The sequence below is a fragment of the Thermobia domestica genome, chromosome 4 (genome assembly GCF_964235325.1).
Source record: "Thermobia domestica chromosome 4, izTheDome1.hap1.1, whole genome shotgun sequence".
Taxonomy (NCBI): Eukaryota; Metazoa; Arthropoda; class Insecta; order Zygentoma; family Lepismatidae; genus Thermobia; species Thermobia domestica.
In genome coordinates this window covers 213,721,381-213,745,268 of record NC_137457.1, presented here as the reverse complement: position 1 = coordinate 213,745,268, position 23,888 = coordinate 213,721,381, and the positions used below count along the sequence as shown (strand labels likewise).

General features: G+C 36.4%; 1 protein-coding gene across 1 annotated transcript in view; it reads right to left on the bottom strand.

Annotated features, from left to right (window-relative positions):
* Positions 1–23,888, bottom strand: part of RpL19 (ribosomal protein L19) — a 59,188-nt gene that overhangs the window by 15,619 nt on the left and 19,681 nt on the right. Inside the window, exons 2-3 of the mRNA XM_081755469.1 lie at positions 13,193–13,299; positions 5,376–5,539 (exon numbers count right to left, since the gene is read on the bottom strand). Of these exons, the coding sequence (XP_081611595.1) occupies positions 5,376–5,539; positions 13,193–13,299 (271 nt within the window). The remainder of the gene's footprint in view (positions 1–5,375; positions 5,540–13,192; positions 13,300–23,888) is intronic.

Below are 23,888 nucleotides of genomic sequence, written 5' to 3'. Positions count from 1 at the left end.
GTTTGGTGATACTGATCCCAGACATTTGAAAGTACCCACTTTATCGAAAGTATTATTTGATATTTTAACGCATCCATAATTTGCCATATTACGATCGCGGTGAACTTCCATGTATTTAGTTTTCTCTGCATTTACTTCTAAACTAATGTCGCTGCAAGCGTTTAATAAGGACTCTGCATTCCTCTCTATTGTTCGCCTATCATCCGCTATTAAATTTACATCATCAGCATACGCCATAACCTGGTGAATACGATTCAGCTCTAGGGCCTGGTTGCTATCCTTAATTTTCCTTATAGCGTACTCCGGAACAAAGATGAACAATAATGTCGATAACGCATTTCCTTGTTCCAGGCCATTCTCGACGTGAAAGCTTATGGACAAGAATTTTTCTGCTCGGACTTTACTCTGGGATTCATTTAAACACATTGTAATTAATCTAACTAGCTTTTTCGGTATTCCGAATTCTGTAAGAATGTTGTACAATGTTTCCCTCCTATTCGAGTCGTAAACCTTTTTAAAACCAATAAACAGCTGATGTACTGGGTAATATGTTTCCATTTCTTTTCGAGTATTTATCGAATAGTAAATATCTGGTCGATAGTTGATCGATTTCCCTAAATCCACACTGATAATCTCCAATAATTTCATCTGCGTGTGGAATCAATCTTGTTAATAGAATGTTAAGAGAAATGCCTCGATAATTATTACATTCAGTTTTGTCGCCTTTCTTGTGAATTGGAACAGTGATTGATTCTTTCCACTCTCCTTAAATGTATTCCATAGCTTTTAAGTTTCGTAATGATATGTTGAATTCCTGTCGTTAAAAATTAAGAAACCTTCAGGACTCGGTAAACCGTGATGGTGGTTATAAGTCTAGGAAACCGCACGATCAGATGAACAGCCTATTATGCATATGAGCCATTAATAGAATATTTGGTACTTCCCGATTCTGAACAAGCTTAAGGAACAGTCAGAATTCGGAATTTTACCGATTTTGCAGATTTCAAGCACCTGATAGGTGGTAACATTATTACGTATGTGATCAATGAATGAAAAATTTGTTCGAAATATTCATACAATGTATATGAAAGTTAAAACTTAAAATTTTCAAGAATGTAAAGAACCATCCGAAACCAAGCTCTTGATATGCAGCCTTTAAGATTATCATATAAATGTATTTCTCTCGTGTTTTATTTTTTGTTTCAAAAAGAAGGCGTGTAATATTTTAAAGTTTTTGTGTATAAGAAGTTAAAAGAATTATTTTATATATATTGGTTAATTCTTTGGAATTCATAATGTATGTATGTTAAGAATTTTTTAAAAATCTTTTCAAATTCATGGTTTATTTTAGAGGTTTTATATCATTATCTACATCAACCACTAATCAAATGAGTTCTTGTGCTGTAGAGAAGCGAAACAAAATCTGCTTTATCAATTTAAAACAAAATTTTGAAAAAAGCCCAAAATTTCCCAAGCAAAAAAGCGAAGCGGAAAAAAGTTCTTTTTTCAAAAAAGCCGTTTTTTTTCGAGCCCTTGCATCTCTAACACCCATTCCCTAGCTGATAATGTTAATGAACTGAAACATCACTTCACAACAGCCATCGTGGACGTTACCCCGGAAATGCTGGCTACTGTTTAGATGTGTCCAGGATGATCGCAGGTGCACACATTGAGCCATAATGGATTTGTCACAAAAAGTGTTTTGCAGTATAATGGCATATAAACCAAGTCTATATGTGGTTCCAATAAAGAATTATAACTGATTGAAGTTGTAAATCCTGTAAAGAATCACCCTGTATATTAGAGGCCATTACCGAACATTGTTAGAGTCATCAACTCTAGAAAGCTCAGATGCACAAACACAAGGTAGAAACGCTTTTAAAGTTCTGACTAGAAATCCAATTGGAAAATAACCATTACGAAGACCTAGGCACAGATGGAAGGACAATAATATGATGGATCTCGAGAAACAGGAATTCAAAATAGAAACTTGATCCAGATGGCTAAGTCAATGGAGAGTTTTTGTGAACGCGGCATTGAATCTCCGGGTTCCATAGGCCATAGTTAAATATTACGAGGAGCTGCTGAAAAGTTCCTGCTTTGCCCAGAAAAAGCAGAGCTAAAGGACTGAGGTTACGTAGTTATTGCACATATTGCTCCCTGAAATTGATATATTTAGTTCAGTGATGTTCCAACTTACCTAAAACCGATGTAAATAAAATCCCTTTGGTTGGACCTGAAACCAGATCTCCGCAGGGTGGTGGACGTCAGGAGTATCAAAATTATGTCTCTTAGTTGTTTCTTCAAGTTTGGGAACAAACGATAATCAGAGGGAGAAAAGTCATGCGAATAGAGGGCTGGCCCAATTGGAATTCCAAGGTATTCAATTTGGCAGCCTACACGTGGTATGTCTATGAGGTTCTCCGACAATCACCGAGCACTCATTTCACAAAATTGCAATTTATGATGCTCCAGATCATACACTGTACCGTGTGAAATGTTGAACATGTTCCACAACGTTTGAAGATGGATTTGCCGGTCATTACGAACTACCTCTTCAATGTTCGTGACATTATTCTGTTCACTTGTTCTTACTGAACGTCCGTAAAAAACTCTCACTGAACTCTTTAAAAATTTGCACAAGCTAGAGATATCGGTACAGTCCATGCAGTCTTCCCTATATACGCACACCATGTCCCTGTAGTTTTCACTCGTTTGTACTGTTTCCCACAAAAGAAAAGAAGACTATCTCTTCGCTCTTGACAAGCAGACAACTGTGACATCTTTATTTCCTTTTTTTTTTTCTTACAGAAAAATATTACACATATGTAAGATTCTGGGACACACATTTCTGCTCAGTCATTTATGCTTCTGTATGCCGCTGGAGGTACACCTGATCGAAACACTGCAGGATACAATGCAATCTTCAAAATACTCATATTCAATTCTCACGTCCCAGATCAGTATAATATCGCATGGAAAAGTTGCTGTGCGTCAATTACTGATTCACTCTAATTACTGAAGAAACTAAAAACTTGAGTCAGGACCTCTTATATCTGTGTCATCTTTTCCTTTCTTTCCGTTCCTCCAAACCATTTTCAAATTGCTCCCCACAGAATTATGGAACTAATTAGGCTCCCAATTAAGCACCAGGTACCCTGACTGATTTATGTCTTAATTTGGGGTGAATTACTTCTGCTAAATTCAGTCAAAAATTTATAAGCCCAAAAGGCAGTAATTGTAAAACAGGAGAGCAGCAGAAAAAGTGACGAGAGAAGGATACTGTACTGGGCAAGAAGGAGAGTTGATACTAGGGTGGATGGATTTAAATCACTTGATTTTTTAAATAAAAATCGTTGATTTAAATAGAATTCCGAAATAATTTAAAGTGAAAATAAGTAAAATCCCGTTTCTGTTCCACATTAATCAGTAGGTCCACGTCTCATATAGCATCGCTGCTGAACAGGATGTTAAACTCAAAATCAACTCAACTCAATAGTAAACATTTATTAAAACGAAACAACATTTAGAATTTTCCTTTGCAATTGCATAACATTAATAACAAAACTATAAAAAAATCACAAATGAAACATTCATAAACTTATAAAAGAAAAACAACAGTTGCTTTTGTAGTCTAATCTCTGAGTAATGAATGGGGAATTTAGGTCTGAACGTAATACGAATAATATACAGGAATGAAACGTGATAACCCGTAAATGTGTGTTCATCAAGAATTTACGAACACACACTTTTACGAACAGTTTTCGTTTTTTGGGTTTAAACCAGTTGATTTTTTTTAAAGAAAAAAAAAGCTAGTTTAAATCAAGGTTTAAACCAGCCAACCCTGCATATGATCCTTAAAAAGTCAACCCTGTACGCTCAATAGATGTCACTGAAACAGAAAATTGAATATTAGAACAGGAATGACAGAACAGAAACGCAAAAATGACAATGGAATAATGAAAACGCTACACGAAAGACGTAGAAATACCGTTGCACCCTTCCTGGAACAACTATCTGAAATGTAAAATAAAATCTAAAAGGTAAACATTCTGCAGCTGGCCCTTCTAAGTTAAGATTTGACTATATGTAACATATTCTACAATTATTTGCCTACAGTTAGTGCAAAAAGTATTGATGCACATAAATAAATTATTTATAAGTCTTAAAAATCATTACTCCATAGAACTTTTTAATGAATATGACTAAACTAGTTTATTTTTTGTTCCATTTTGTACGTGTATGAGTACTTATTGCGCTAACTGTATATTGTTTGGTGCAATTATCTTTAGATAATAAGCAGGAAAAGACGAAACACAGAAGAGTCTTCAATCCACCACCCTACTGTAGAGACAAAAGGGCCTCCAACCACACCCTATTTCCTTACTTTCACAAATGGAAGTAGTAATGCTACAAGAATATAGGAGGTTTCGTTAAAATGTAGGAAACATAGGAGCACTGGAAATCCTGATATTAGAGAACTGCTTATCGGTATCAGTGATCCAAACTCCACTCCGAAAATGGGAGAATTGACGTAAACTATGACTGCAAAACTATGGTTGTATTGGCATCTTAATACTCAACACAATGTTACACCCTTTCTCTACCAAGTTCTTGAGTTCGAAATAGTAACTAGTATAATACCTTCAGAAATGCATTTTCACAAACACGTGTCGATAAAATTTTGAAAATATATATGTAAGTACAATGAAACCTCTGGATAACGGACAACGACGGGACATGATTATTATGCCCATAAATGAAAAGTATCCGTTACAAAAAGATTACGCAAATTTAGATACTCATAGCTCAGGCAGTATACGTTAAATGCATTAGTTCTAAAAGTAAATATAGTCTATTACTGAAATACTGAGCTCGAGTGTTCGAATTATTGAGAATTAAAAAAGCAATTCCTTTCTGTATAAAAACTAAAAGGGATGTTTATGAGCATATCCCAATAACAGAGAATATAATTTCAAACTGTATTTATTCTGCTAATTTCTAGTAGAATAAATGAAATAATAATAATTCGAAACAGAGTAATACTCTCCGCTGAAACTACCATAGAAAATTGTCACAGAAAGTGATTTTCTCTCTACTGTACTGTATCGCAGATTTATTTTCATATTGCAAAAAATATCTTCTGTATTGAATACAGATGAACTGAAAACAATTTATTCGTTACGGAGTCGTTACTAAAACACTGGAGGAAATGAAGACTGCGCATGTCCGTTAATAAAGAGGTTTCTGTATCGTAATAATACATATTTCTTTTCCAGAACAAAAAAAAATCTGTATTATGAAGGTTTCTGCTGTATTATTTGTTATATGTTTAATTCTGTAAGTGCGAATTAAATGTGTAATTTTTAAATTACCTTCTGAGGCATACGTGCATTAGCTGTTCCTTTTCTCTTTCCAAAGCCACAGTGGCGACCTTTTCTTCTAGCTTCTGTATTCTTCCTAACTCTTGCACGAGAATGCACAGCTACGGGCTTCTTAATTATCAAACCATCTTTAATCAGCTTTCTAATATTTTGACCTGTAAACAAGCAAAATTCAAATATTTCTATTTGTACATGCACTTAATCATGCTCATTCCAACACAATCACATTTCAATAAAAATATATTCAGTCTCCTATCGTCTCATATTAATTTTTAGCCAAACCTGTTTTTGTCTCATGTGCTGCTACTTGTAGGCGTTAGTTACTATTGCTTGCGTAACCTAACCTACCTTCAGTGTCGTACTAAGCCATAATTGGTGGTACTAAGGAACATGCGTTCTCCGATGTTATTTACTCGATGTAATGAATAAATTTCCTGGTAACACTAATAACTGGTTTTCTTTTTCACTGCGCAAATAAGAATCCAACAATATGAAGACGAACGCAACCTCACAATCTCACTTACACAGCCTCTACCACTAATTTTCCTGGTGTTTGAATGCACTAGTATACGTCACTAACTCAGAGTACCATAGTTGGATCTTATAATTTAAATTTGTTTATATGATTGATTTAATAACTTCTGATCTGACGAGGAGATACGCTTTCTAATTGTCTAAACTACATTTTTAAATTGAGGTTCTATTATTACTACAACAAAACGGGCGGTATCAAAACAGAAAAATCGTAAATGAAGAGGATAGCTGAAGGCCGCGGGGAACAGAAGCTTTTCAGCTGCGGCAAGTAACCTGCTAATAATAGCAGAATACTTAGGATGATGAATTTTATACAATATGATGCATGTTTTCTTAGGCTTTCCCATAATCCCTGTTGCTTACGGTTAAAAATATTCAAAAACGAGGGTTGAATTTACCCTTCATAAGGGTTATTGGAACTTTCTCCAGTCTAAAAACACACCTAAAAATATATTTCAAAACTTGAATTGATGGCCTTAATGATTATAATTACTTTGTTCATTCTTCTTCCTCAGTACATACATAGTTTTGGAAGTATGTATTTCTCACGAGAATATCACCAAAACAGGATAAAATAAAAAAAAAAAAATGTAGGTTTGGGAATCAGGCATAACGAATTTTGTTTGCGCCTCTCAAATTCCCTGTAATGATATTCAATTGTGATCTAGAACAAAAAGCAGCGCAACTTGACTCCCTTGATTTTTGTAGTACATACTCTCGTATAAGTAATTTTATTACCTTCCCCAGGTCAATTGATTACGAATCGAAAAAACACTTAAAACACAAATTTACTAAAGATATACCTCTATTATTGTTGAATAATTGTACGTAAGCTATACAAACGAAAAAGTACTGCACTGAAAAGAAAAACAAAACATTTTTATAATTAAAATTTATAAATTAGTACTATAATTTGAATCAAATCCTCTACAAACGCTCCTCTAAAAAAAGAAACGGAATTACTAAAGATCTACCTCTATTTCCTCAACACTACACTTGGATAATTACATACACAAAGAAAAACAACTGCATTAAAAGTATCCGGAAACCTCCGAATTCTTCTTGCGTATTTGATGGAGTTTGTAACATGCACTACGATTAACTTGTTACAAATCATTTAATCATAAAATTTACTGCAACTGAAAATTAGAAACATTTCAGTCCCCCCCCAAAAAAAACTTTTTTATTTTTTAAAAAAGTCTAAAAGTTTTTTTTTTTTTTTTTTTTTTTTTTTTTTTTTTTTTTTTTTTTTTTGACTTCTGACTTTCTACTATCACACAATTTGCCTGGCGTGTTTTAAAGGGGGAATTAATGGCATCTTCACTCAAGGTGAGTGGCCCTGGGATTTGAATCTTAAGTGAAATAGATTCTATTCCTATTCTTTATTATACAGTATTACCGGTTTCTTTGTTACTCTGGAAAATTATATACTTCCTCCTTTCAAGAGATCGAAAGATAAAGCATATGTCAATGATAAAGTGTGTGTTACGAAACGCAGATGGGGCTTCACAGATTCCCTTTATGTGACAAGAGAATTCCAAAGTTTCCTGTGTACATAAAACATGAATGCTTAAATGGTACCCTAAGTATGAATATGGCTTTAAATATACGTGTAAGTACGAAATAAAACCCAATTTTGTCCAATAAAATCTAATTTTGCGAAATAAAACTTACTCGGTTGTTTCTTAATCTGGAGTTTTCACAAGCATGACTTTAATGACGATTGAATTAACCCTACCTTATTTAAAATGTTTCACTATATTTTTGTAAGACTTATTCCATTTTATACAATATGGTGTACATCAAGGATGTTATAAAATAGAGGATTTGCCCTTACAACAAAATCGTGAAGCCATACGTTACAGCTTCGCCACACCTATTCTGCCCACTCTGCGTTACTAAGATTGCAGTGTTTCGAGCCAACAATTATCGCAAAAGCAAGAGCAGCCAATCAGACAATGCACGGTTGTTTCTTGGCTTCATTGAGTTCATATGAAGAAGATACGTATTGGCAGACCCTCTATTCTATAACATCCTTGGTGTACACTCATGTCCAAAATTATTGTCGCATGTCTATAAATATGTCGTAGGAATATAATTTGATAACGAATTCTCTCGGTATTTCTTATAATGTTAATATGTGTATAATCGGCAGACATGTATGTGTCAAATTTCATGTTAAAAGAGCAGTAAATAGGAAAAATAAAACGAAAATAAAACTTTCTTGTCCATTTAGCAACATTTTGTTTTACTCATTCTAATTTTCGTATTTATAATTCTTTTCCTATGAAATTTACCACAAATATACATTTCCCGATTGTACACACAGTAACAGTATTGGAAGTACCCTGCAAAATCACTATCAAATTATATTTTCACAACAAGACAGTTATAGATATGCGACAATTATTTTGGACATGAGTGTGCATGATGTTTCAGGCTTCCCTGCAATCACCTCGCATGGAATTGAAATTGTTAATTACGAGGGGTGCTGAAAATTTCATAGCTTTGCCGCGAAAAACAAGTGTCAGAGGCCGAGATTACACATTTATTCAGCGTATTTCCCATTGAGATCAATGCGCCTTTGACAGCGTTGTTGAAGCTTTTCTAGCCCCTGCATAAAAAACTCAAACCAGCTTTCAGCAGTCTGTGTGACGTCAGAAATGTCCTCAAAACCGTGACAGTTCAGGTGTTTTTTTTTTTTCGATTGGGAAACAAAAGTCAGCAGGGGCCAGGCCTGGGGAGTAATATGGGGGTGGTCCAATTGGAATCCCAGGGTGACCAATTTGGCAGCAATAATGTTGGATTTCTGGACGGGTGCATTATCGTGCAACATCATGATTCCTCTTAATTCTTCTTTCAGCTCGTCTAGTTGATTAGCATGATACTCTCCGATGATAGAGGTGCCATTTGCTAGGTAGTCCACCATTAAAATGCCATCTTTGTCCCAGAAAACGGACCAGGTAAGAGACATTTTGGGGTGCGGGTGGGGAGAACCACCATGGCGCCATTCCTTTGACCGTTCCTTGGTTTTGGGATCATAAATATGGAGCCCGGTTCCATTCTTTGTCACTAGTCTACCCAAGAAGTCATTTGTCTTTTTAAAATGGATGCTTCGACACGTTCCATCTTTTGATCCGTGCTCAGACTCTCGGACCCATTTCGCCGAAAGCTTGCGCTTAGGACTGTGATAATATAACCAACTCGCTCCCTGGAGATGTCCTGTATCTGGGCAATCTTTTTGGCGGGTATTCGACGGTCCTCAAGAATCAGTGAATGGACAGCATCGCATGTTTGCTGGTCTGTTGAGGTTGCTGGTCTGTCCACTGTGGGGTTCATCTTCCACCGTGAAATGGCAAGCCTAAAACACAAATGACAAACATGATATCCAGGTTTTTACACAGCTGTATGAAGGACATGTCTTCCCCAGTATTTGATACATCTCCATATGAATTTCCTTTGTAGACTTCCCCTTGAGCCGTACGAACTTTATAACGGTCCTCAGCTTCAACGACGTGAAACTTCCTAGTGCTTCTTCCATCTCACCTTCTACCTGCAGATGTTGTACAATTAGAATTAAATTGATTTTAATAGAGCTACATATTAAAATAGGCTTTATGCCAACACTTTTATTTGTCCACTTCAATTCAAAAGAAACAAAGCTAAGAACTTTTCAGCCCTCCCTCGCAGGAGGAAGTTATTTAATCTCTCCTTCCTCAATTTAATTTTTCTTTTTTTCGAAAACTTTCGTTAATAATTATTGGATTTTGCTGGAACATGGCATATATCTTTTCTGGGGCTTACCAAACAACCTGAAACTGATCAATAATGAGGGAATTAATTAACCCTGCCTTTATCGATAGTTTTTTATATATATATATATATATATATATATATATATATATATATATATATATATATATATATATACACTTGCTCGAAAATTTCGCAAAAATTCTGCAATTTTATGAAACACAGGATATGTGTTCTCTGAAAGAATGGAGTTTTTGCTATTGTTTAGGGGTTGTAGTTAGTTAGAGAGAAGAAGATTGATTCATGCCATCTCGTGAAGCAGGTTAACAATAACTATGAAACACGCGGTATGTTTTATTTCAGGCTTTCCAACGGGTCCTACTATTGATCATCACTTAAAGGCAACAGACGAATTTACCCAAACTTTTAGATCATATACGGAGGCGGGGTGAAAAGTTCTCGGCCCGATCCAGAGATGACACTCCAATCAGCAAAATTTTATTGTTCTTGCCTGGGGGCACTTTTCAGTTGTTCGTATAACAAGTGTCAACTTTTTCTCAAGTAGCTTGTGTACAGGCACTGTTGCAGTTAGAGGTCTCGCGTGTTAGATGTGAAAATGGATAAAGTTGAATATCGTACCGTAATCAAATTTTTCGCTTTGGATGGATTAACCCCTACGGAAATTCATCCGAAGTTGACAAAAGTTTACGGGGACACTGCTCCTTCCATGCCAACCGTTAAAAAGTGGGCAGCTGAATTTAAACGTGGTCGCACATCCCTCGAAGATGACCCATGTGAAGGAAGGCCGAAAACCGCAACCACACCGAAAACAATCGAAAAGTGCATGATATCGTGTTGGACGACAGGCGAACGAAGGTGAGTGAGATAGCTGCGAGTGTGGGGATATCGAAGGAACGGGTGCGAAACATCTTGCACAAAGAACTAGGGATGCAAAAGCTCTGCGCAAGATGGGTGCCGCATTTGTTGACTGCTGACCAAAAGCATATGTGAAAACTATTTTCGCAGCAATGGACCGATTCAAAAGGGATCCGACCGATTTTGTGTGGCGACTTGTGACAACGGATGAGACATGGGTTCACCACGCCAGAAATGAAACAGCAGTCCAAGCAGTGGGTGGAAGCCGGTGGCCCAGCGCCTAAGAAAGCGACGACGATCGTATCGGCTGGAAAGGTCACGGCCAGTGTGTTTTGGAATGCGAAAGGGGTCCTTGTTAATTGATTACCTTGCAAAAGGGAGAACAATCACAGGCGAATATTGCTCCAACCTTCTTGACCAGCTGGATGCTAAAATTCGCGAGACAAGGCCTAGTTTGTAGAAGAAATCATCTTTCACCAGGACAACGCACCTGTGCATAAGGGTGCGTTGGCGATAAGAAAACTGCGGAATTTGGGGTACGATTTGCTCGACCATCCCTCGTATTCTCCTGATTTGGCACCATCGGACTCATTTGTCCCCAAACTTGAGGAAATTTCTTTCTGGGAAGCGTTTCTTATTGAATGTAGAAGCTGAGGGGGTCGTGGATGACTATTTTCACAACCTTTCAGACTCTTACTTCCGGGAAGGAATACTGATGTTGGAGAAACGCTAGACCAAGTGTATTGAAGTTAAGGGAGATTATGTCGAAAAATAATATTTTTGAATTGAAATTAGCACTCAGGCCGAAAACTTTTCAGCTCCCCCTCGTATGACAGTTATTATAGTTATTTTACGTAATAAATAAATACATACATAATTATAAATCATGAAACAAGACATGGGCTTTCTCGGAAGAATAAGATTTCTCCTGGTTGGGACTGGAGTTGGTTAAACGTCTTTCAAAACTTAGAAACAGGTATGCTTCATTAATAACTAGAATTCGATTCTGGTTCACTTTGCTGTTTCAAACCACAGGTATCAGTCTGCTTTAGTACATGTTGCACCCCTGGATTTACCTCATGTCTCTCCCCCCCCAAAATTAGCAGCTGTTATTCTTGGGGACGATGCCATGGTCCTATAATCCAACCCTTGAAGGTGATATGAAGTGGTATGAAACAGCATATACTGTGAGGATTGATCTTGCAGATGGTTTGTACATTCTCAATTCCACCAGATTTAAGCTCTGGTTGTCGTTCGAATACCACGTTAATGATAGGTTCCATCCTTTGTAATTACGACGCTGCATAAGGACGCAAAACACAAACTCAGTTATTGACTATGGTCCGTACTTCAATATAACACCCCAAACCCTGGGTGCGGTCTTGAATGAAGTGTTGTTCTTGTATTAATCATACCATGGCTTCGCATTCGGGAGGTCGTGGGTTCGATTCCTGCTGCCGACCATCCTGATTGGGGTTTTCCAGTGTTTTCTTGTCCTACCAGGCAAATGCCGGGATGCCACCTACTAAACAGGCCCTGGCCGATATCTTACCAAATCTCTTCCATTGTTGTTATAGTTACGATATCCAGTATAAAATTGCCTCCAAGCTGTATCTGGTGATTGTTAAATAAAAATAAGAAATATGTATTTAAAATAAAAGTATTTTACACTTTTATTTTTATTATTTAAAACAAAAGTGTATTAATAATTATATATATTTTAAATATATCTTTAAATTTTGTCATTAACTGTAATTACGTTGCTTTTAAAAGACCCTCTAAAATTTTAATGACGCATTTTCGTATAACAAATTCACCTTTGTAAGCACCCCTGCTATAAAGTACGAACTTAAATATTTGATAAAACATGGCGGTTTTCACTACCTATTCGTACTGCTTCTACAGTATTCTTAGCGTGGACGCGATGGTAGCGCCACAAGAGATTTTAAGTCTTCTTAGGGTTAGTGCTGCACCCCCGTTCAATTTCCATCCCTGACAGACAAATGCAGGGGAAAATAATCTAGACCTAAACGGAAAACCCAAGGATCTAAGAACATATTTTCGGACAGTTTCTAGCAGCCAGTCTAGGTTTTTGGGTCAGAAGTGTACCATCCCAACACTCGCCTGGTGTGAATGACGAAAACCCAAGAAAGAACCTCACTCAGGATGGCTGGCCTAAAATAGTTGACACTTTTCGTTCGAAAAAATTAAATGAAATCTGAGTTTTACGTCCCACGGTTATGCCGGTTAGGCTAAAGAAGACGACGATGATGAGTAATGAATGAAATGGTGGAAGAAAGTGGGAGGAAATGGAAAAACCCGCGGAAACTCACGCACACGGTGTTTCTCCACCACATGGTTCACTTGGAGGCTGGGATCGAACCTGAAACTCCAAGCACCAGGGGTGAACGCTCTACCAGAGCCACCACAGCTCCTCTTTTCATTCGAGTGTTTCCATCGGCAACAGAATCCGGCTATTATTAAGTGTTGTTTTCTACAACTTGCGAAACATCTGAGACAAGTTATATAATTTTGCTGTGAAGTGACGCGCCAATGTTATGCACAACAAAATAATGAGTTTAGCAAGGTAATGTCATTCTCAATAATAATAATAATAAAAAATCATAACGTTAGGAAATACTTACGTGAATTTGTATTGGCGATTTCATTAATTTCATTTGGATCCAGCCAAACTTTCTTCTTGCCACATCGCATAACAGAGGCTGCCAGCCTCTTTTGTAGTTTTAAAGAACTGGAAATTTAAAAAGTAATATATTAACACAGAAAAAAGAAGGTTGAACTCTATTATTATTTGATTACGCTATATTATATTGATGGACTACTCCCTAAAACTTTGTAAAATAAAATGAAATTTGTCGCTTTACATCCCAAGCTTATGATTTAGGCTAATGGAGACAGACGATTAAGGAAAGTTGAATGGTAAAGAAAGAATTTGTTGAGAATGTTCAAAAATTCAGAAAACCCACTGATACGATGTTGTTTACCATAATTCGATGGACATAAAATTTAAATTGTCCATCGATTATTGGCCAACAACTCTTACGCATTTCGTCAGAGCAATGTTTGTTGCATTGTTGAGTTTCACGTCCCAAGCAGCTGCACATGACAACTTTCCTTAAAGTTCCAACTTGCTTCCTTAGGACCTCTTAAAGCAATTTCCTGTAGGTGCAGTTTAAAGAATAAATTTCATTTTGTAAATTCAAAATTGTCACGTTAAGGATTAATATACTTTTGTTCATCTGTTTTGATGATTTTAAAGAAATGGCAGTTATTGGTAAATACAGGGATGCTATTCTAATTTTTTTAACAACCGATTTTGTACGAACGTACGTTTTAAAACAACGCTGCCAAAGTTTGGGAGATGATTCCTGACACCAAGACAAGACAAAAAGTATAGACCAACCTGAGTGTACAAATGTTTCCTTTCGGAGTTATAGGCTGACGAAAACATGAAAAAATGAACTTTAAGGTCGACAGTTCCAAAGCTATGGGGCCTGCCGTAGTCGGTTGAAGACTTCACTTAGGAACTAGTATGTATCCTATCCAAATATCAATGTTTCACAATCCTGAGGTACTTGCACAATTTTTATAGAGGTAATTGGTGAGTACTTCAGATTATATGCCCGTAGCCAAACTACCTCTATAAAAATTGTTGTAGAAGTACCGCAGTATTCTGAAACATGGGTATTTGGATAGGGCACATACTAGTTCCTAAATGGAATCTTGACCCGACTACGGTAGGTCCCATAGTTTTAGAACTATGGACCTTTAAAGTTTATTTTTTTCATGTTTTCGGCGACCTATAACTCCGAAAGGAAGCATTTGTGCACCCAGGTTGGTCTATACTTTGTCTTATCTTGGTGTCAGGAACCATCTTCCAAACGTTGTCGTTCTTGTTTTGATACACCATATCATATATATATATAGAGAGAGAGATAGATAGATAGATGTATTTATCTTAGTAAATAAAACATACAAGGTAGAAAAAATCAATTTTTATTAGTGGATATCACAAGTGAAAAGTAGAAACCTACACAGCATCCTAATACAAGGTGATGTCACGAAATTATGTAGCATTCTGCGAATATCTCGGAAACTACTTGTCCAAGATAGATGAGATGGTTGTCAAAAAGTATTGGAAATATCTTCATCCAGCAATGGACTGAATTGTTGATAATGATATTTATATTTTTCAAATATAAATAACGGTCACCACTTCACTCATATAACCCCAGTTCTCATTCTTCATATCTGAGCATTTGTGACTAAGGAATAAATAATTATACAGGGTGGCCACTCATTTAGAATTTCAAAATTCCCTGACTTTTCCAGAAATTTTCCCGGTTTTCCAGAAAATTTCTAGAGAGATCTAAAATTGGTATATCATTGGTATTCAAAGCTTAAACAGAAGCTACAAGTGAAATGCAATGTGGACTAGAGGATCATTATTAAAAATAGAATCTCAAAAAACACTAGCGAAGATAAATAGTCTAATTTTAATCACTTACTTGCCTAATTTTCAATTCTCCTGTGTGTTTCCACTCCACTGTAACCAACTGCTGCACAGAACGAGAAGAGGAATGTCTATCCTTATCGCTTTCCAACCTTAAGCTTAATACTAGTCACAAAAGTACACACACTTACAGTCCACTACTAAAACACAAATTACTGGAACGAACACTACTTTACTGAAATGTTTTAAAACCTCAAATCACAGACTTGCAGTTCACTAAAGAGCCATTCCATGTCAAATCAACACACTTTAAATAAAAATTTTATCGCACCATTTTAGATTTTGTTAAAATTTGGTATAGTTATAGTGGGTGCTGAGAGTAAGCAAAATACCAAATTTCAATGTTTTATCTCAAACAGTTTCTGAACTATGGGGATGTAAAGTTTGCAAATACTAGCCAAAAAAGCGTGAACAGACTTTCTTTAAACCGCTCTAGGAACTGTAATAGTTGAGCTAGAGAGCTGAAAAAGGTGTTGTTTTGCAGCATTTCGCATGCTCTTTCCAGTGATATACAACACAACATAGGTTCTAATGAAAAAAAAATTCAAAATACGAATTAAAATTTTGATTTAAATTTTTTCCAAAAAGTACATAATTTAAAATTTTCAAAATATTTCCATAAATACTTGGTACTGTTGTAAATCAAATGGCAAAGTATAAATATGGGATGATGATGGGTTCATTGTTAAAAAAAAAATATTTCTGACACCTGTTTTCCACTAATAGCCTATATTTGGGTATTTGGACCAAATATATCTTCAACAAATAAGAATTTAATTAAAACAGGGGGCCGCGGTGGCTCATTGGTAGAGCGTTCACCTCTGGTGCTTGGGGTTCCAGGTTCGATCCCAGCCCCCGCCAAGTGAACTTTGTGGTGGACAAACACCGTGTGCGTGGGTTTTCTCGGGGTTCTCCCGTTTCCTCCCACTTTCTTCATTCCACCATTTCATTCATTTCTCATAATCACCGTCTCCTTTAGCCTAACCGGCATAACCGTGGGACGTTAAACTCAAAGATTTCATTTCATTTTTAATTAAAACATACAGACAGGTAACTAACAATATATATAAAATATCATCTTAAAATGAAACCAATCAGCACATGCTATAATTAAAGTTGATCAAGTTTAATTTTATACTAATAGCCTATAAATTGGTAAAACAAAATATTGAACATTGGACCTATAAATACAAATTGAAATAAGGTATGATAAAAGTGTAAGTATTGATGTAATACTTCTAATCCAAACAGATTATTCAAAATGTACATTGCTATGTCAGTTCATTTGCGCAGTCAATCATTTCAGCTTTTGGAAATTGAAGTTAAACCAAGTGCATAGACGTTTCACATAATGCTATTGCTTAAACTTATGGCTGTCTTTTATTACTATATCAACCTTACTGGCTTTCTCATTTGTAATATTAAATGTATCTTCCCTTTCCTCAGTGACTTGAGCCAGTATATGCAAGGTGAGCAAATTAGTTAGCTTGTCTATGCATGCAGGAACAAGTTTAAACAAGCACAGTCTGCATCCACCATGCAGTTACTGTCTGTACAATCATTCAGTGTCTAGAGCCTTTGCTGAGAGGATGTGTGCTGTATTGTTTTCCTTCTAAGATGGATAGTTAAACACATTCTTGTTAGTGTTCCTAAGCCATTATAGTACACCATGGTATAAGTGTAAAGCAGTTATTACCCCTACATGGAACAGTTTTGTATCTAATATAATTTAGCGGAACTTGGTATTTTTGAGTAGTTCATTTACAAGTAAAACTATAAATTGATTGAAAAAGAGAGTGTAAGTGAGTTTTGTATCAATATGGAAGTGGAAACTACTAAAAAGTGCAGTGCTATAAGAGTGCAGTGTTGTAATCCATTGAAGAAATCAAATCATTGTATTAGAGACAGAAAAAACTGAGAAAGGTTACAACGTGGATGACTGAGTTATTTCTACAAATACCAAATGGCTCCATGATTTGTGATAAATGTAGGAAAGATGTAGGCAAATTGAAAAATGCAGGGCCAATCGGTGAGGCTGAAGATGATGATTCTTCTGGGTCGGATGTAATCATTCCGGACAAAGACCCAAACTTCACTACAAATTCAATAGTTGTTGAAACACTTAACACATCACTTCAAGAACTAGGTGAGTCCTCTATTGATAAGAAAAAATTAACATCAAAGCACTATGCCAAATCAAAAGTGAAAAAAATCTCCGTGGCGATGACACGTAACTTGTTTCTTGCTGCTGAAACTTCATCAGATAGTGATACAGACTGTGACGAATCTGTTCTCCAAAATATCAAAACTGACTTTGTTAATTCTACAAGTAGAGCAAAACAACTAATGATTCTAACAAGTTTACCTGAAAAGTGGGGTATCAGGAAGGAAAAAAAAAAAAGGTTTATGGAAGGACCAAAACCAGGGAAATGTTTACCAATAGAACTGTCACAAATGTACGTTCATTTTATGAAAACGATGAAGTTAGCCGGGTAATGCCAGGTATTAAAGATTGCGTAACGGTTACAGAACCAAATGGAAGTAAAACAAAAGTATCAAAAAGACTTATTTTGTGTAACCTTAAAAAAGCTTACAAACATTTTAAAGACATGTATCCTAACATAAAAATAGGTTTCTCTAAATTTGCTGAGTTGAGACCAAAACATTGTGTATTAGCAGGACAGAGTGGCACACACTCCGTTTGTGTGTGCACAACTCACCAAAACATAAAATTAATGATAGAAAACGCCAAACTAAATAGAGTAACCAATTGCAACTTAAGCAATTACAAGCAATGCATTGCAAAAATGCTTTGCAACCCATCATCAATTGATTGCAACATGGGAAACTGCGAATATTGCCCAGGAGAAACTGTAATACGTAAACTTTTACAAGACTATCTTGATGAAAATTTAATTGAACGAGTTCAATTTCGCCAGTGGGTGTCAGTTGACCGCTGTAACCTGGAAATCGTACAGAAAACGTCCGAAGAATTTATAGATTTATTCTGCAGTCAAATGTCCTCTTTAGTTCGGCATGACTTTATTGCCAAGCAACAAAGAGCGTTTCTAAACTCCACAGAAGAAAATCTTAATGGATCGGAATTTGTTGTTACATGTGATTTTTCAGAAAATTATAGTATAGTTCTACAGGATGAAGCTCAAAGTTACCACTGGACAAGCCAACAGGTTACTATACATCCCTTTGTTATATATTACAAAGAGGAAGACAAAATTGAACATGTGAGCTTTGTCATTGTTTCTGATTGCCTAGAGCACAATACTATTGCTGTGTACACCTTTCAAAAGAAGCTAATTTCATATCTAACAAACAAATTTCAGACACTTCCAAAAAAGATTTACTATTTTTCAGACGGTTCTGCTGCTCAATACAAAAATAAGAAAAGCTTTCTGAACCTTTGCCTTCATGAGGAAGACTTCAACATCAAAGCCGAGTGGCACTTTTCAGCCACAGCACATGGGAAGGGGCCTTGCGACGGAGTAGGGGGTTTCGTGAAGAGACTGGCAGCTCGTGCAAGTTTGCAAAGGCCATACCACAACCAGATCCAAACCCCACGAGATCTATTTGGGTGGGCAGTAGATAACATAAACATAGATTTTGCCTATTCCACTCAATAAGATTATGTTGCTTCAGAAATGTTCTTAAAAAGCCGGCTTGAAGCAGCGTTAACAATCAAAGGAACACAGCAATTTCATGCATTCATTTCCAAAACTACATCAAAATTATTGGTGAAACACTTCAGATGATGTGCAAGGTTGGGAGAGGGAGATAACTACATCGCCGGACAAACTGAAGCTACAAGATATATCAGGCTACGTTACCACTGTGTATGACAACAACTGGTGGCTTGGGTACATTTTAGACAAAAATGAAGAACTTGATGAAGTGAAAATAACTTTTCTTCATCCGTGTGGACCAGCTACATCATTCTTCTATCCAACACACGCGGACGTCCTGTGGGTGTCAGTTGTGGATATTCTCACAAATGTAAATCCGTTTACTCCGACTGGGAGAACATACACTCTTGTTGAAAGTGATGTAAGCCAAACCCAATTGGCTTTTTCAAAATATAATCTGTAAAGGTCCGAGATTTTTTTTTTGGGGGGGGGGGGAACTGCTTTCAACTCAAAACTTCCTCAGGTTAGTTATTGTTACTTTATATTTTATATATAGTTGTTTAAAAATTAGCGTTAGTACCTATTATGTTAACATCTTATTTGTTGAAGATATGTTTGGTCCAAATACCCAAATATAGGCTATTAGTGGAAAACAGGTGTCAGATATTTTTTTCTAACAATGAACCCATCATCATCCCATATTTATACTTTGCCATTTGATTTACAACAGTACCAAGTATTTATGGAAATATTTTGAAAATTTTAAATTATGTACTTTTTGGAAAAAATTTAAATCAAAATTTTAATTCGTATTTTGAATTTTTTTTTCATTAGAACCTATGTTGTGTTGTATATCACTGGAAAGAGCATGCGAAATGCTGCAAAACAACACCTTTTTCAGCTCTCTAGCTCAACTATTACAGTTCCTAGAGCGATTTAAAGAAAGTCTGTTCACGCTTTTTTGGCTAGTATTTGCAAATTTTACATCCCCATATTTCAGAAACTGTTTGAGATAAAACATTGAAATTTGGTATTTTGCTTACTCTCAGCACCCACTATAACTATACCAAATTTTAACAAAATCTAAAATGGTGAGGTAAGTTGGGTGTGTTGATTTGACATGGAATGGCTCTAAAATCAAACTGAAGTTAAGACCACATCCACTTAAATGTTTTAAGACCTCAAACCAATAATCTCATCATCAATTGCAGACAGTTTCTCCTTGACATCATTCAACAACTTCATTTTCTTCGCCTCGAGTTCAATAACTTTATCCTTCATGGCATTTCTCTTCTTCTTCTTTTTGATTCCTCAGAGACTCAACATATACTCCATGAACATTGCGGGCAGCATTGACAACTCTCTTTGTAATTGGAAACTTATCAATACCACCCATAGCTGAAATTTTGTCATGCACCTGTCTGAGTGCAATTAGACTCAACTCGCTTTGATTTTCAATTAAACATTCTTTGTTGATTGAAAATCCCCTCTCCACACTAGCATTTCCATGAGATAAAATGAGGAGAAATTTCACAAAATCAGTCATATGTATTGTATTGAGCATGAGCCTAAAGGCAGCATCTCCATCCAATGGTTATCTAATCTCTTACTTTTCCTGTTTTAAGTCCTCATTGCTTCCAATACAAGAGGATTTTTAGCAAAAACTTTGAATTCACCTTGGATTTCATCAGCTAATGTTCCTGAAATCCAATTCTTGGATACCACAATTTCTAGGCAATTGGACAATCTCTTTGCAGCTACAGTGTCATCCATAACAAACACACTTGGATCCAGGAAAGAAATTGCTCTTGTCAGATTGAATTTTAGAGGTGACCTGTCCATTATTTTCAGTATGAGTATGAATTTTTGACATCCTGCGCGACAGTCTTGTCGAAATTCAAGAGTCCGTCTATCCGATACGGTATTGGCTTTTCGTATAGTATCCTTTGATGTGTACCCAATGTTTACAAACTTGGCTGGCTTTAAGTTTTCGCTATTATTGAAATCAATCTTAACCAATGGCCGTCCTTCCAAAACACTATCTTTCACAAAACGAACTGCAACAGACAATACTATGACCTGGAGCGAGTTGTAAAGGAAAGGAGCTAATGGAGCTTCTCCCTGAAATTCACGCAGGAAAGGTTCAACAGTTTTTGCTAATGTGAAAAAGCCGTTTTCCACCAAGCAGGTTATCATTTGTGAAATGTCTTACAGTATCAAAGCTTTTGCACTGTGGTACTTTCTTCTCATCAACAACCCACTGTACGTATTTCTTTACGTTCGGTAATATTTCCATCGCCCGGGAAGCAACGTCTGAATTTTCTGTCCATCTGATGCTGCAAAGTTTTTTCGGAAACACAGAAGACCCTGTGCATCTTATGTAATCTGCACGACGAGCTGGAACGTCTTTGAATAAATTATAAAGACGCCCTTAGGAATTCTTCTAATTTCCAACCTGTTGCTTGCATGGCAGCTTTAAAAGCACAATTCATAATATGCAGCCCACAACTTCCAATATCAAGAAGAATTGGATCTGAAGGTGAACTTGCAAGATCTTTCTGCAGGTCACTTAAAAATTTTAAGTTAACATTTGGCCATCCATGGAAACTTGAACAATTTTCTTGAGGTCCAAACCTAAGATACCATTCTTGAAACTAACTTGAATGTCTGCTGACGTTGAATGTCCGAGGAACACTGAATTTAAATATCTTGCTGACACTTGGTTTCTTTCATTGTCCCAAACCGAATCGTAAGGTCCATTTGCTGCTTTTGCGAGACTTCGTTAAGGCTTTCATCAAACCCAGTAACATAATGCTTGCATGCTTCTATTTCTTTGAGAAGATCACCTTTAAAAAGTCGTCCAAGACCATGAACGATAGTATAAGCTAACTTGGTACGTTGTAATTGCATCTTACTACAAATTTCGCTATCAGGGAACATGAGCTTGAAATTTGTTGCCAGTCGGGAAGCAGATCGGAATGACAAGTGTTCCATTACTGCCTGCAAACACCACAGAACTTCAGCTTTAGTTACTAACTCAGACACTAGAAACGACTTCGTAACATTAGCATGTTTATTTTTAATAGATTCTTCGGAAGCCACCATCTCTTTACATACAACCAAGTTCTTCAGCGGGACAAGAAGGACCTGGATTCTGACCATTACATTCCACTGCATTCTGCTGACAAAAAGCTGTTATCGGCCGAGTTACTAGAGAGTTCTTCCAGTTGCAGTGTGTTTTTTGCCTTCCATGTGGCTAATAATAGCCCGTTTCCCCATGTTGCTGAGGCTAAAAGTATTTCTGCAAATCTTACAGAATGCAGCATTCCTGTTGTCCTTCACAGCAAAAAGCCACAATGAGAAATTTGTGTTGGACAGCCAGTCGTTCGAAAAAGTAGCTTTTTTAGACATGATTGAGACGCAAACTGAAATGAATAATAATAATAATATGAATATGAGTGTACAATTCATTCACATCAAAAATTAATATATATAACAGCAGCAATAAAATAAGTACACTGTCTATTGTTTCTCATTGCTCAACGTTGTTACTGAATTTGGTATACCGAAAAAGTTAGTTAGATTAATAAGATGTGTTTAAGCGAATCCCAAAGCAAAGTCCGCGTAGGAAAATACTTGTCCGCAAGCTTTCACGTTGAGAATGGCCTGAAGCAAGGAGACGCTTTGTCGCCATTATTATTCAACTTTGTCCTGGACTATGCTATAAGGAAATTAAAGGATAGCAACCAGGGCCTAGAGCTAAAAGGTGTTCACCAGGTTATGGCATATGCCTATGATGTAAATCTGATAGGGGAAGATAAAGGAACAATAGAACGAAATGCAGAGATTTTATTAAACGCTTGCAGGGAAATGAGGTTAGAAGTAAACGCAGATAAAACTAAATACATGGAAGTTCGCCGGAATCGTGATAATGCAAATTGCGAATGCGTCAAGATTTGGTACCCGTAGCCCCTTTAGCTTTTAGTCTGTAAATATTTTGGGTACAGATAGACAGACAGACACGCGCATTAAATATATAGATGAGGCTTGTTTTGCAAAAGTTATTTTAAAACTGGGAATTAATTAACAACTTATATTTTTAATTCCACGCATGCTATTATATGTTATTACTGTTAGAAAGACAGTAAATAGTACAAGCTTATGCTGCGACATTTAAAGAAATACTTTTGCAGCTTCCCGAAACATGTTCGTTGCCATTAGGTATAAATTTCACTTTCTTGGAATACATCAAAACTCAACAATACTTAGAATCACTCTCCACTTCAGTTATGTATAATAATTCTAAAACCTAGAATTATGTTGAATTCACTAAATTTAATTGTATATACAAAATTGTACCCTAACCAGTGGCGTATGCTGGGATTGTGACTTGGGCTATCACTAGACCTAGCAGATCCGGACAATAAGGCTAGTTGATTAAATAACTTCACTAACAGTGCAGTCTTTTCTGTAATTGTTTTATTACACATTTCGAAGAATTAGCACTAGCAACTGTCTAGTTCAATTTAGATATGGGCTAAAGTGATAGCTTTGATAGCCCACAATATACGCTACTGCCCTAAACTCGTATATTACACTGCAAAACAATGCCGCGTCTTTGACGTGGGAGACCAGGGTTCGATTCCTGGCGGGAGCTCATGTGGTTCGTATTCCACGTTAATCAGTAGGTCCATGTCTCATATAGCCTCACTGCTGAACGGAATGTTAAACTCAAAAAAATTAAATCAAAATATCCCTTACTAGTAGAAAAGACATTTTAGGAACTGTCGATTTTTGTGCAATTAAAGAATAACTTGTGAACAGTGTTTCTTCCAGACATGTTTTTTGGGGAGCACTGCCCCCTGAAGCTCTGAGAGTTCCCCCCGAAGGAGACCAAAATAACAGTCTATCATACAATAATAAACAGAGTAGTACCTGCAGTGTCCCTCCGGAATACTAAGTGTGCCCACGGAACATTGTTTCTGAAAGAAACACTGCTTGTGAAGGACCTTTTTTTCTTTTTTGCTAAATTTTATCTCAATTAGTTCCAAAGCGGCTGACTAACATATCGAGCCCTTGTAAGAAGAAATGAAAGTACATTAGAATTGTGGCGTGCTAATAGTTTAATTTTTGAGCCATTTTTCGTGGCAATTAAAACGCAATTCTTGT